Source organism: Balaenoptera borealis (genome assembly GCF_965194805.1).
Source record: "Balaenoptera borealis genome assembly, chromosome: 16".
Lineage (NCBI taxonomy): Eukaryota > Metazoa > Chordata > Mammalia > Artiodactyla > Balaenopteridae > Balaenoptera > Balaenoptera borealis.
Window position 1 is genome coordinate 84,111,329 of NC_138872.1, and position 14,481 is coordinate 84,125,809.

Below are 14,481 nucleotides of genomic sequence, written 5' to 3' on the forward strand. Positions count from 1 at the left end.
TAAGAAAGGAAGCCGGGGGCCACCAGCCACTTCATCGAGCTCTATCTCTCAAGATCCCAGAAACTTTGTTATTTCTCCTTTCAAAAAATTTTTTTAAAGTTTTTATTGTGGTAAAATACGTAACACGAAATTTACCATGTTTAAGCACATAGTTCAGGGGCATTAAGCACATTCACACTGTTGTGCAACCATCACCACCAACATCTCCAGGACTTGTTCACCTTCCCAAACTGAAACCCCGCCCCATTAAATAATAATAACTCCCCATCCCCCACCCCCACCCCCATTTTCTCTTTCTTGCTACCTTGCGTTCTCCTTTCTCTTCACAGTAATTACAGTGACATCTTCAAGATGACAAGCACTCATGTTTGGGGGGATGACCAGGAAGTGGGGAAACTGTGTCTGATCCGAAGATGGGGATCTCAAGAAATCAGAGTCAGTGCTGGCAGCTCAGAAGGGAAAGGCAGCAGGCTGGATCCCAAGAAACCTGGAAGGAAGTGGGACAAAGGGGGTCAGCCAGCGACCGGCCGGAAGTCTGGGGGACCCTAGGGGCCAGATGGAGTTCAGGGACCCGGAACCACGGGGAAAACGTCGGGCTGCAGCCACCCAGGGAGTGGGAGGGAGCAGGAGAGCTGACTGGGCCTCATCCCCACCACCTGAGACACTTTCATTCTCACTCTAAGTGCTCCCAGTAATTTTCTGTCCAGCTTGGTAGCAATACACCCACTTAATAGCAAATCCAATTAACGTGGCTTTCCCCCATTTGTCATCTTAAATGGGGTCTTGCTTCCATTAGAACTCATAATGAATTACTTCAAGCAGCAAAGCAAAAATCTGACTCTCATTTCTTATTCTCAGTTTGTTTTAAACAATTGGGTGGTGGTGGTAAGGGTCTTTCTTGGGCAAAGAACCGAGGATGGCAAGGCGGCCTCGGGTGCTAAGGGCTGCGGTGGGAGCTGGCTGTCAGCCACAAAGGGGAGGACTTGGACTTGGATGATGTGGTGAGGGCACAGGAGCCACTGGGCGAGGCGATGTGTACAGGCCAGGGTACAGGCGGGACCAGACTTTCAGCCTGCCTGCTTTTATAGAGCAGATGCATTTAATGGCTGGATTCATCTGAGACTGGAGGGCTTTGGATCTTATGAGTTGGAAGGACAAGGGGTTTAGGGGTGCTCCGGTCTCTGCCCAGGGCAGGGAGGTGAAATCCTGCTCCTCCAACCCAGGTACTGCATCTCAAACGTGCATGTTGCAAACTGCAGCTCCTAGGGCAGGCCTGGCCGGCTCACCGCAGGGGCTCGGCAACTCTTCGTGAACCAGTTAGCTGGGACTGAGAGGGGGCTCCTGTGATAAAAGCATCCATCCAAGGAGCTGGCAGTATAGTAAGCAAGAGTTTGAGAGCCGCTTCCAGCACTTTCCGGCATGCCTCCATCCCCCTCCCCCACCCCCGGGAGATTTCTCAGCACTCACAGGCAGTCTGGCTTGAGTGTCACTTTTCTCCCCAACCCATGGATGTGCCAGGTCGACTCCTGTCTTGTTTATCCTTAGACTCTGACACAGTTGCAATGAAATGAAGACATTTGCTTCTTATTGCAAATCCTGGAAAACCCAAATTACTGTTGCCAAACGCTTGGAGCCCTGGCCTGTCAGCTTCGGTCTGCTGTACGAAATTCTTAATCACCCGTTGGGCCAGTGAACCAAATTCTGTTGTCTGTTCTAATCGTTTGAAGGCTATGAGTGTGTTTCCCTAATGAGATGCCCTCACCCCTTTTATGAGCCTCACGGAGCCCAGGACAGAGTTCAAGCAGATGGAGGGTAGTATTATTCATACTTGACCATATTTTGTTCATGACATATAAACATCCAGGATCATCCAGATCTAGCCAGTCTGACTATTTTGCTGCATAGTTTCGAAGAGATGCCGCGCTTTCAGATTGAAGAAAGTAGGCTTAGAATAAGTGCTCTGATGTTCTATTGTGAAATAGGAGAAGGACTGTCCTTCCCAGCCCATCTCCCGGGGACATTGCAGGCCTGGCAGGAAAGCATTCACTTCCTGCCCACGACTGTGAGATGCATTATGTCACAGCGGGGATAACTTCCAAATCCTATTTTTAGAGGTGATGAGGGGGAGGCCAAGTCCAGCCTTGAGCTGGAAGGAACCCAAGGGTTCCTCCGTGAGCCCGAAGGTCTAGGGGGCAACGGCCTCCAAGACCCGCCCCAATCCCTCACGCTGTCCTCTCTCACGTTTTGAGTCCCCACGTGGCTCTACTGGGCGTGGTACAGGATGTTCTCATGAATCATCTCAAGTCCATTGAACAGTCCCAGCACCAGTGCCAAGGTCGAGCTTTAAACCTGAGTCTGTATTTCCTTCACAGTGTGCTGAACTGTAGCACACACTCTTCTCCTAGAATCCCAGGCTGGGTGACAGCCTAGTACAAGATGACATGTTTCCAAAGGTGCAAGATTGAAAGAGACTTTGACTCATTGCTATTGGACAATAAAATGCTTAGAATTCAGCAAAGAAAGGCCAAGGGATCTTCGTTTTAAAATATAGTTTTCTCTGATTCAAAAAGATACATGCACCCCAACGTTCATGGCAGCACTATTCACAATAGCCAAGACACGGAAGCAACCTAAATGTCCATCAACAGAGGAATGGATAAAGAAGATGTGGTATATATATACAATGGAATATTACTCAGCCATAAAAAAGAATGAAATAATGCCACTTGTAGCAACATGGATGGACCTAGAGATTATCATACTAAGTGAAGTAAGTCAAACAGAGAAAGACAAATATCATATGCTATCACTAATATGTGGAATATTAAAAAATGATACAAATGAACTTATTCACAAAAGAGAACTAGACCCACAGACATAGAAAACAAACTTATGGTTACCAAAGGGGAAAGGTGGGGAGGGATACATTAGGAGCTTGGGATTAACAGATACAAACTACTATATATAAAATTGAAAAACAAAAAGGATTTACTGTACATCACAGGGAACTATAGTCAATATACTGTAATAAACTAATAAACCATAATGGAAAGTAATATGAAAAAGAATATATATGTATGTATATATAACTGAATTACTTAGCTGTACACCTGAAACTAACACAACATTGTAAATCAACTATACTTCAATTAAAAAATTTTTAATTAAAAAATAAAAATTAAATTAAAATAGAGTTTTAAATTTTCAAAATCATGTGAAATAAAGACAAAGAGAGGATGCCAGTCTCTGTCACAGAAGGCCTTCCATGCACGTGGCCCTTGTTCAACTTTCACGTCTTTCCTTCAGAGAGAACGACGACTGCCCTCGTTGTGAAGGTGAATTTTATGTGTCAGCTTTACTGGGCCCAGGGATGCCCAGATAGCTGGCGAGACATTATTTCTGGTTGTATCTGTGAGGGCGTTTCTGGAAGGGATTAGCATCTGTATCAGTAGACTGAAAAAAGATGGGCTCAAACTGGGCTGGCATCATCCAATCCACTGAGGGTCTGGATAGGACAAAAAGGGCAGAGGAAGGATAGTTTCAACCCCCTCCTGAGCTGGGACATCCATCATGTCCTACCCTCAGACATCCAAGCTCTGGTTTCTGGTCCAGGAGCGTTACGCCACCCACTTTCCCAGTTCTCTAGCTCACAGACGGCACATATCATAGCATATCTCAGACTCCATAATTACATGAGCTGATTCCCATAATAAATCTCCTCTTCTGTATCCACGTATATCCTACTAGTTCTGTTTCTCTGGAGAACCCTGACTGATACACTTGTGAATAAGATTAAAAGGCAGAGATTAAGACAATCCCTTTTTGTAAACACTTACAGAAAACCATGTGCAAACTCGTGATCTTTTTCCCCCCTCACTTCAAGAGAATGGGGTGTTTGCCTTATATTGATGGGTGTTAAAAGTAAAAAAAAATCACACACCATATTATATTAAAGATCTTGAAGAAGGAAAATTGTCACATGTCTGTCTGTGACGGGCTATCCAACAGAACTTTCTGTGATGGTGGAAATGTTCTTTTTCTGCACTGCCTAAAGCAGTGGCCACTAGCCCCGTACAGCTGTCGAGCCCTTGAAAGGTAGCTATTGTAAGAACTGAATTTTAGATTTTATTTATTTTAATTAAAATTTAAGTAGTCACATGTAGTAGCAGCTACTTTATTTGGATAGGACAGGTATAATATCCATAACTTTAGATCCATTCAAGATCTTTTTTTTTTTTAGTCTTTGACCACGGGTGGAAAAGTCTGAGGCTGGTGTGGCCGGTGCAGCCTGAGGTCAGTGAAGATTCAAGTATGATGCGGAAGGTCTGACGTTCATCCTTGAAGACCCCCATCAACACCAAAAAGTGAACAGCGCCGTCCTCTCCAGACAAAACTTGGATTCTCTGATGTAACACCTGTCATTTTCCCAAGCAGAAAGTCAAATATCAAATATCAGTACTTTCATAAGAGCTGAGAGTTCCCATTTCCCCATTCACGCCCCTCGTACCTCCAGCCTTTCACTTCATTACATAACGAGGAACCAAGAACTGGGCTCTCCAATCTGAAGGGCTTGGTTTCATTCCCTCGTTGTCTCCAGCACCTACTAGGATGCCTGGTGTACAGTAGGTGCCCAATCAGCATTTGCGGAATGTTGAATGACTATCTTGGAAGGAAGTGACAAAGGAAAAAGCAAAACAGAACAGCATGAACAACGAACTGTGTTCTTCAACTGTTGAAATCACGTCTCTGCCGGTTACCAGCTATGCCGTCTGGCCTCCGTGGGTACCCAAATGTAAGAGATCATTCTGACTGGGAGAGCTGCTGCCTCTTCCCGCTGCAGGGGTGGGAGGACAATGAATGCATGTTATTAGCTATCCAAATGGTCTGCTGCCTGATGGTGGTTGAAATATTCTTAGGAGTTTGAACATTACCGTTAGTTTCTCTTTTAATAAAACATCCTCATTCTAACACAACTTAAGAGAACAGTAAATATGGGGATAAACCATGTTCATAAAGATAGGAGTTTTATAACATAAAGACAAGAGTTTCATGAGAAACTCAGGCCAGATTTTGGGATCTTGCAAAATCTCTCTGAGGAGCTTTGCATCTTGTGTGTGTGAGTCAAGAAGGAGAGAGGGAGCCATATCCGAGCAATTTTTCCCCAAGAGACCCAAACGGAAACATCCCACAAAGAGGAAGCCTGGAGTTTATTCAAACTGCTTTTATTTTAATAAGTCCTAAGTGGTACTGAGAACATTTCCAAGAAATTAAATCGCTTGTAAGCTATTTATATATACTCTATTATCCCAATTTATCATTTTAAAAAATTCCAGTAGATCTTTTACCAAAATGCACCAGAAAGAGCAATCATTCATTGACATTACAGAATAATAGCCGTTCCCAATATTTTAACAGATTCTGACGTTTTAAGAATATTTCACTACGAGCCACCAAAGAAATCTAAAGCTGTGATTTCTGTAGTGAAAAAAACGACTCGTTGGTGTGGCAGATTTCCCTTTAAGGGTCGCCAAGAGGCTCTCACACATGGACCGGGCTCAGGACAAGCTCACTGTGGCCCAAGCTAGATCAGCACAGACCCAGGCCCTTCTGAAGGGGCCTGCCAGGGTTCAGCCGCTCTGGGCAGAAGTGAATACTCTGACGAAACCACTGCTCTTGTTTTTTGTTTTGTTTTTTTAAAATTAATTAATTTATTATTTATTTTTGGCTGTGTTGGGTCTTCGTTGCTGCGTGCGGGCTTTCTCTAGTTGTTGTGAGCGGGAGCTACTCTTCGTTGCGGTGCGCGGGCTTCTCGTTGCGGTGGCTTCTCTTGTTGCTGAGCACGGGCTCTAGGCATATGGGCTTCAGTAGCTGTGACACGTGGGCTCAGTAGTTGTGGCTCGCGGGCTCTAGGGCGCAGGCTCAGTAGTTGTGGCTCGCGGGCTCAGTTGCTCCGCGGCATGTGGGATCTTCCCGGACCAGGACTGGAACCCGTGTCCCCTGCATTGGCAGGCGGACTTTTAACCACTGCGCCACCAGGGAAGCCCCACCACTGCTCTTGTTGATACGGTGTGAAAATGTGGTTTCATACTGAAAGTCGCTTTCCCGAATAAACACAAAACCACCAAATTCATTTTCTAGCACATGGACCTTCTTGTTTCAAAGCACCAGCTAAGGGTATTGATTTAAAGAGTTACAATCTTATCACTCTTGCTGAGCTTAACAAACCACAATGAACTAAACCAGTGCCAGCATTTTCACGTTCATTTTTGCTTAAGAATTTGGATAAACAGAATAACTGGGAAAAAAACCCCAAGACTTTCCCTGAAACAAGACACACCCTAAGTGAACACGTGGCGCCCTCTTGTGGCAAAAGCAGACCTCACATGCCCACAGCTGGGCTTGCTTCACACCCCTCGCCACTCATTCCCCTCAAATTAGCCAGCTACCTTCAAATTACCCTGAATTACTAAGATTACTAAAAACACACAGTCTGGGCAGTAGCGTCCCATCCACCGGGGCTGGCTTCAGTTGTTCAGAGGGAGGTGAGAAAGTTCTGTTGAAATTTGCCCAGAGTGATAAAGGCCACTTAGTAAAGTAGCTACTTGACCTTCCCATCCTACATTTGACCTCATCTGCCAACTTAAAACGCAACATGCATATGTACCCTTAGCGTCAAAAATAAGCATTACCTTCAAAACACATCCTATACTGATGGGCAGATTTTTTAAAAGAAAAATCAGGTTTCTTCAGTCACACCAAGAGCCGTATCAAAGTGTTTAAACTATGAAAAAGTCGGGTTTTCCCACTGAGAGAAGGGGGCTCTCTGGGAGTTAACCCCCAGTCTCCTCCTCACCTGGCAGGTGCCTTGGCCTGAACGATTCTCATCCAGAACGAACCAGGCATTTTCATCCCTTGTTCTGGATCCCACTTCCTCCTCCCAACAAACTAAATCCAGAGCCAGAAGAGTTAAGTCATTTTTGGTGTCATACTCACCATATTAAATGATACAAATGTTAAAAAACGAAACAGCTGATTCCAACCTTCCAAGACCCTTTGTAGAGACAGTGTGAAAATACAGGCAATAAAGAGGCAGATCAGAGAATATAACACATCCAACCCAAATCAATATATACGCAGAACCAAAGGGAGGTGTCTGGTAAGATATTCTTGTTGGGAATCCCTAATCGAGGGAAAAAAGGAGAAGCTGATTTTAACAGAAACTCTAAATGTTTAAATGTTTTAAAATTCACGTATCTGCCAAACTTTGACTTGACACAGTGGAATAGGAAATTTGAACATTAACTTAACCATGAACCCTGCCTACCACTCATCTGGATGCAGGGACCAGAATGTGGTTCAATCTCCTCTCCCAAAGGCAACACAAGGCTGGAAAATGAGTTTGTTTCCCTTACCGCTGCAATCTCAGTTTCTAAGTGAATTCAGACAAGTGTATGTTTGCCCCATAGAGAACAAAGTACTTGCATGGAAAATAAGCCAACGCCCCTCTTTTCTCAGATCACTGTCACATAGTCGTAGGTGTTTCTAAACAGGAGTGAGTACTTATCAAGTCATGGGAGGGAGGTGGGGGGGAGTGACAAGGAACAGCACTATATCCTAGCTATGATATCCCCTTACATGTCCTACAAAGAACTGGGCCTTTTTTTTTTTTTTAATAATATTTATTTATTTATTTGGCTGTGCTGGGTCTTAGTTGTGGCTTGCAGGATCTTCGTTGTGGTATGCAGGACTTTTTTTTTTTTTTAGTTGCGGCATGCAGGATCTAGTTCCCTGACAAGGGATCAAACCCAGGTCCCCTGCATTGGGATCGTGGAGTCTTAACAACTGGACCACCAGGGAAGTCCCAGAACTAGACTTTTCGATGCATCTGAGAATTTGGTTGAAAAGAGGCAGCAACGCAACTGTGATGGTTAATTTTACCTCACCTTGACGTGCTAAGTGATGCCCTGATAGCTGGTAAAACATTAATTCTGGGTGTGTGAGAGTATCTCTGAAAGAGATTATTAGCACTTGAATCGGTGGATTGAGTAAAGATCACCCTCATCATTGCAGGTGGGCATCTAAAACGTTGAGGGCCTGAATAGAACAAAAAGGAGAAAGGGCAATTCTGCTCTTTGCTTGAGCTGAAACATCCACCTTCTTCTGCCCTTGGACATTGGTGTCCCTGGTTCTCAGGCCTTAGGACTTGGACTGAATGACACCACCAGCTTTCCTGAGTCTCTTGTTTGCAGATGGCAGATGGTGAGACTTCTCAGCCTCCATAATCACGTAAGCCAATTCCTATCATAAATCTCCTCATATCTTGGGGAGGGGGAAGGGTAAGATGTGACAGGGTGAGAGAGTGGCATGGACATATATACGCTACCAAATGTAAAATAGATAGCTAGTGGGAAGCAGCCGCATAGCACAGGGAGATCAGCTCGGTGCTTTGTGACCACCTAGAGGGGTGGGATAGGGAGGGTGAGAGGGAGGGAGACGCAAGAGGGAAGAGATATGGGAACATATGTGTACGTATAACTGATTCACTTTGTTATAAAGCAGAAACTAACACACCATTGTAAAGCAATTATACTCCAATAAAGATGTTTAAAAAAAATCTCATATCTATATCTGTATATCCTGTTGTTTGTTTTTTAAATATTTATTTATTTATTTATTTGGTTGCACTGGGTCTTAGTTGTGGCAGGCAGGCTCTTTAGTTGCAGCTCTCGGGCTCCTTAGTTGTGGCATGCATGTGGGATCTAGTTTCCTAACCAGGGATCGAACCTGGACCTCCTGCATCGGGAGCTCAGAGTCTTAGCCACTGCTCCACCAGGGAAGTTCCTATTCTATTGTCTGTTTCTCTGGAGAATGACTAATACAGCAACTTAAGTCAAAGGAGCACAGAGACTTGCTGCTTTCTCCAAGTCGTCTTAGATAAGCAGCAGTGGCAGAGTGCTTGTAATCTTAAAAATAATAGAAGACAAGCTTTAAGAGCTAGAAAACTGAGCCTGTTTCCAATCTTGAAGCAAACTACTTGTTTCTGATAGAAACAGAACACTTAGTAGGTAGATGGGGAAGGGAAAACAGGTTAAGCCCACTTCCTTAAAAAAACTAAAAGCACTGGGATTTCCCTGGTGGCGCAGTGGTTAAGAATCTGCCTGCCAATGCAGGGGACACGGGTTCGAGCCCTGGTCCAGGAAGATCCCACATGCCACGGAGCAACTAAGCCCGGGTGCCAAAACTACTGAGCCTGTGCTCTAGAGCCCGCAAGCCACAACTACTGAGCCCGCGTGCCTAAAGCCCGTACTCCGCAAGAGAAGCCACCGCAATGAGAAGTCTGCGCACCGCAACGAAGAGTAGCCCCCGCTCACCGCAACTAGAGAAAGCCCACGCGCAGCAATGAAGACCCAATGCAGCCAAAAATAAACTAATTACTTAATTAAAAAAACAAAAAACAAAAAACTAAAAGCATTAAAGTTAACTGGAGAATTCCACTCTAATACCGTGGTGAGGCACAGCTCCCCTATAAAAGTTCCTTGTGTCATGTACCTAAACAATTTAAAAAATGAACTGTAAAGAATCTACTCAAAATATAGGCAGAGCAGAACTACAGCCATGCCTGCTCCTACTCCTTAAACAAACCGCTGTTTACCAGAAGTAACCAGCTCTCAAAGATGCCTCACACCCAATGGCACACGCTAGAAAGATGAGGTGTGTGTCTGATCCGGCGGGGCAGCCTCACACCCTCCCAACTCAACCCGCAACACTTCAGTTAAAACATCTTGGTACGCCTCTATAAAGGAAGATCATTTGTTTCAGGATAAAGGAAACTTTATCCTACGAAGATGACCTTTCCTAAGCAGTCAGGCCCTTTGCAAACAATATTCTCTAATCAAATTTCAGCTGTGCATATATACAGCTCAAGGGATAGTTTGCAGAGTTTGAAGTGCAAATAAAAGTGAACAGATGCTGTTTTTTTTTTGTTTTTTTTTTTAATTTTATTTATTTATTTATGGCTGCGTTGGGTCTTCGTTTCTGTGCGAGGGCTTTCTCCAGTTGCGGCGAGCGGGGGCCACTCTTCATCGCGGTGCGCGGGCCTCTCACTATCACGGCCTCTCCCGTTGCGGAGCACAGGCTCCGGACGCGCAGGCTCAGCAGTTGTGGCTCACGGGCCTAGTCGCTCCGTGGCATGTGGGATCTTCCCAGACCAGGGCTCGAACCCGTGTCCCCTGCATCGGCAGGCAGATTCTCAACCACTGCGCCACCAGGGAAGCCCCAGATGCTGTTTTTTTAAAATAAATTTATTTTCGGCTGCATTGGGTCTTTGTTGCTGCACGCGGGCTTTTTCTCTAGTTGCGGCGAATGGGGGCTACTCTTTGTTGCGGTGTGCGGGCTTCTCATTGCGGTGGCTTCCCTTTGTTGTGGAGCACGGGCTCTAGGCACGCGGGCTTCAGTAGTTGCAGCACATGGGCTCAGTAGTTGTGGCTCGTGGGCTCTAGAGCACGGGCTAAGTAGTTGTGGCGCATGGGCTTAGTTGCTCCGCGGCATGTGGGATCTTCCCGGACCAGGACTCAAACCCGTGTCCCCCACATTGGCAGGCGGATTCTTAACTACTGTGCCACCAGGCAAGTCCAGAGATGCTTTTTTTTAAATGGATCCAATTCATCCAAGTTTCCATAAAATTGGAAAAAAGAGGTAACATTTTGGAAGCAAAGGAGAGCCAAGTAGAAGCAACCATCCTGTGAAATCTTATTTAGGCCTCTAACTTCAAATGGTTACATTGAATGTACAGATTATCACTTGGATGAGGTGTGTTTCAAAGCTTCCAGCACTGGCTGGTGTTTAAAGGCCATTTCCAGCTCTGAGTTCATATGGTTTAGGAGATCCATTAATTCTATTTCTTCTCCTTGGAAAGTTTAAGAAGAAGTTAAAAGTTATCTATGGTAAAGTGCAAAAAGAATTTTATAGCACATTTCTTTTTTTTTTTTTTTGGCATGCCGAGAGGCTTGTGGGATCCTAGTTCCCCGACCAGAGAGTGAAACTGGGCCTTCAGCAGTGAAAGCACAGAGTCTTATCCACTGGACTGCCAGGGAAGTCCCCACATTTCTTACTCTCTGTGAAATTATAGTAAATGGTCTATATGCATTTTAGAATACACATGCCAAGCTCCAAAATACGTCTTGCTTCCTAGCTATAAAATCAAGTCACGTAAAGAATGATCGATTTAAACGCAAGAGTTTAATTTTTTATTCTCTATAGGCTTGCAACTTCATAATCACTTCAAGATCTCAACATTCATTCTAATGTTTAAAAAAAAAAAGATTTTATGATTTCCAAATAAGAATAACCGAGTCCAAGATTTTGTGCTATACACTGTTTCTAAATTTAAAGTGATTGTGCTGTTCAATCTTTAAGAACAGAATCCATAAAGGCAAAAAAGAAGAAAATGCATATAAATGTCAGAACTTTTAAAACAGGCTTCCCTTAGTTTTCATTGCCAAAATGATACAACTTAAAATATTTCAAATGAGTGATCCCCTTTATAATTCAATCATGGAAACAATTTATTCAAAAGAATATCTTATTTCTCTACTAATTGCTTCAAAAATTAAAATGTTTATAGAAGGCCTTCTTTCACAGTCATGAAACGTCATACACGATAGCTATCATCACCTCTCTACCCCAGAACTTTCCACAGGAGAGGCCACCTTCAGACACAACTGGAACCAATATAGCACCAAAGGGAAAAATTTCAGCTTAGTATAAGTGTATTAAAAAATTAATGTAAAAAAAAAAGTTATTGTGAGCTTTTCAACAAAGCTTTTAGAAAAAACACACCTTATTCTGATATAACCATATGAAAACACTTCAAGTTAATTTAGTTAATGCTAAGCAGGAAATTCTGTATTTGTTGTTTGCAACTGGTTGAAAATTTACAGACGTGGAATTTACAAAGCAAAATAAAAAAAAACAGTTGATGAGTCATAGAAAGTTCCATCTCAAAGTAGCAGACTGAGTTTAAAACAAAAAGGGGGGGAGGCAGGGAGAAGGTGTTGACAAGAAAACAGTTCCCATTCTGAAACACTGAAATGTGTCATCTCGTTTCACCACCCACGGGTGACCCCTAGACGGAGTGTCCACTAACCAGGGCTTTAATCGTTCAGTCAAGTCGGTGTCCTCTTAGACCGGCTAGAGATCGTTTTTTCCACAAGGGTTCTTACTTTGGGGCTCTCTGAGCGCACCCCCCGTAACCAAGGAGCACAATACAGCATTCCGTTACGTCCGGGAGGAAAGTGAGAGTTGAGTTCCAACGTAACTTGACGTAATGCTTTTCATTCTCTGCTTCCAATCTTCTAAATCAGCAAAGGACTTTGTGCTAAAAGACTTGCGTATGAGGAGGGCAGCATTAATAATGAAGACAAGGGGAACCAAGACTACACACGTAAAATAAGACATTTATTATGCTAAAGAACAGGTTTTATTTTTCATTTCCCCAAAACACTAAAATAGCACACGGCATAGTAATTTAGCACACAATATAAACTGATAGATGCAATCAATAATTCCGAAAATGGTTAAGCCTTACTTTCGGACTCTTTAAAAACTTACACTCTAAAATGCCTTTTATCAAAGTGATCAACACACAACAAAAGGTGTTCTCTCAGAAAAAAATCTTAGTGTAAGAGATACCTCGACTCCTAGAAACTGGAAACCTTCTCTAAGGGAAATGCTTGATTTTTCTCTATAACTGAGCCCCGGCAGACAGGCTCAAGCTCATTATTTATTCTGAGTAACACTGCTAGGGTTCCTAGCTTGAGAAAGCGTTATCTAAAGGTAAGGTTAATATTGCAACTTTCACCGTAGGGCCTCCATTTAAATTGCATGTCAAGTGGAAGGAAAGGGATGTGAGAAAAGAAATCAGATTTTGCTCATTCTGCAAAATGCAGAAATGGTAACAGCTTACCATCAACTCAGCCTGGCTCAGAGTCAACTTTACAAATATCTATTTCCATTAGATGGTCAGAGACAGTCTAGAGAGACAGTATCTGGGACAGTAGCCCTTTAGGATGGGTGCTGAAGGTAAATTAAAAACTTTGTTAAATCTTTTGATTCTAATCTGATATTTAGATAGGATATATCAATATTCTCCTTGACACGGCTTCCCAATTCTAAGTGTCTTTCAAGCACAATTTAAAACTCAAAAATTTCCTTCCGTATCAACCAGCTTTCCATGAGTTTAAATTCCACTGACTTTAAGTATGTCTGGTCATACAAACCAAAGCAGGAGCTTCATGGCTGCACCCTGTGCATCCAGACTTAATGCAAAAGAAATCATTCTAGGACAACTTTTTAAATTAATCTATTTTTATTGTTCTGCCTGTACCTTAACTATGGCATAAGAGATTTGCTAATTCAGAAGCTTGTAGAGCCAGTGACGCCAGTGTTTCCTGCAGATCATCTGAGGTACTTTTTACACGTGAAAGCATTTTCTTGTATTCTACTCTTTGCCCTGAAAACATGGGCTTTGAACGGCCAGGGAAAACACATTTTGTCTCATCTTTCACGAATACGTGGGGATGTGCGTGCAGCAGTGCAGACAGGACGGAACGCAGGCAAGAGGGTTCCGACGCAGAGTCCAGCTTCTCCAGAAAAGCACGTGGTGGTTCATCCTCAGAAATCCCCATTTCCAACCATTTTTGACGGCACGGTAGTCCTGACCCCCAAGGCTTTCCCCTGTGGCTCCGTCCTCCGTGGCTGTCAGTGGCCCTGGGCCCTCCTCCCAGCCAGTCCCTCCCCTGAGCTCCCCCGACGCCACAGGATGCCCCAGCGAAACGCTCTTCTGGGGGAGCAAAGAACAGATCCACAACCTTGCTCTGAGCAGCTGCTGAAGCTGAATTTCTTCGTATTGGTTCTTGCAGATATGGAAGCACTCTGTTGCCATCGTGAAGCAAGAGGCTGACCTCACTCAGATCATTTTTCATTTCCAGTGATAACTCCTCATTTTGTGAATTTCCATTTACATCAACCGCAGGCTTATTCATCCTGGAAGTTATATCTGAAGGGCAAGCGCTCTCCTCCTGCATTCTCTTATACAACAGTTCTCTGTACAGTAGTTTGTCCGAGTCATCGCCTGCTCCCTTCTCTTCTGCGAGGCAGGTGCTGAGAGTCCCCTTTCCGTCCCTCATGCTGTGTGTTCTCTGACACCCTGAGCCCCAGGACACGTCTGTCAGTCCACGGGAAGGCCTTCAATGGATCTCAATATGAACCTGGAAAAGACCAACAAATTAAAGTGTAATAATGAAGACAGGGTCTTAAGAGAGTCCACACACAGCTATTTCCCAACAAATACAAAGATCTCTTTGACAGTCTCCGGTACCAAGGATACCTACACTGTGATAGAAAACAGGATATCAATGTACCAACCTACCAATTAGAAACCACAACAAAAAGAACAGTAGTTTATTAATGCAGTGTTTCCTA

The 14,481-nt window shown here is 43.9% G+C and overlaps 1 protein-coding gene across 6 annotated transcripts in view; it reads right to left on the reverse strand.

The window, feature by feature from the left end:
• Window positions 1-304: 304 nt before the first annotated feature.
• LOC309613318 (small integral membrane protein 10-like protein 3) overlaps window positions 305-14,481 on the reverse strand; it is a 30,761-nt gene continuing 16,584 nt past the window's right edge. For 3 of the 6 annotated variants that reach the window (XM_082360022.1, XM_082360023.1, XM_082360024.1), the window contains one exon: window positions 12,436-14,267. In XM_082360022.1, coding sequence (XP_082216148.1) covers window positions 13,386-14,186 — 801 coding nt within the window. In that variant the 5' untranslated portion in view covers window positions 14,187-14,267 and the 3' untranslated portion in view covers window positions 12,436-13,385. Of the gene's footprint in view, window positions 488-12,435; window positions 14,268-14,481 lie in introns of those variants that run through there. The other 3 variants (XM_082360025.1, XM_082360026.1, XR_014235642.1) reach the window with 3 other exon arrangements.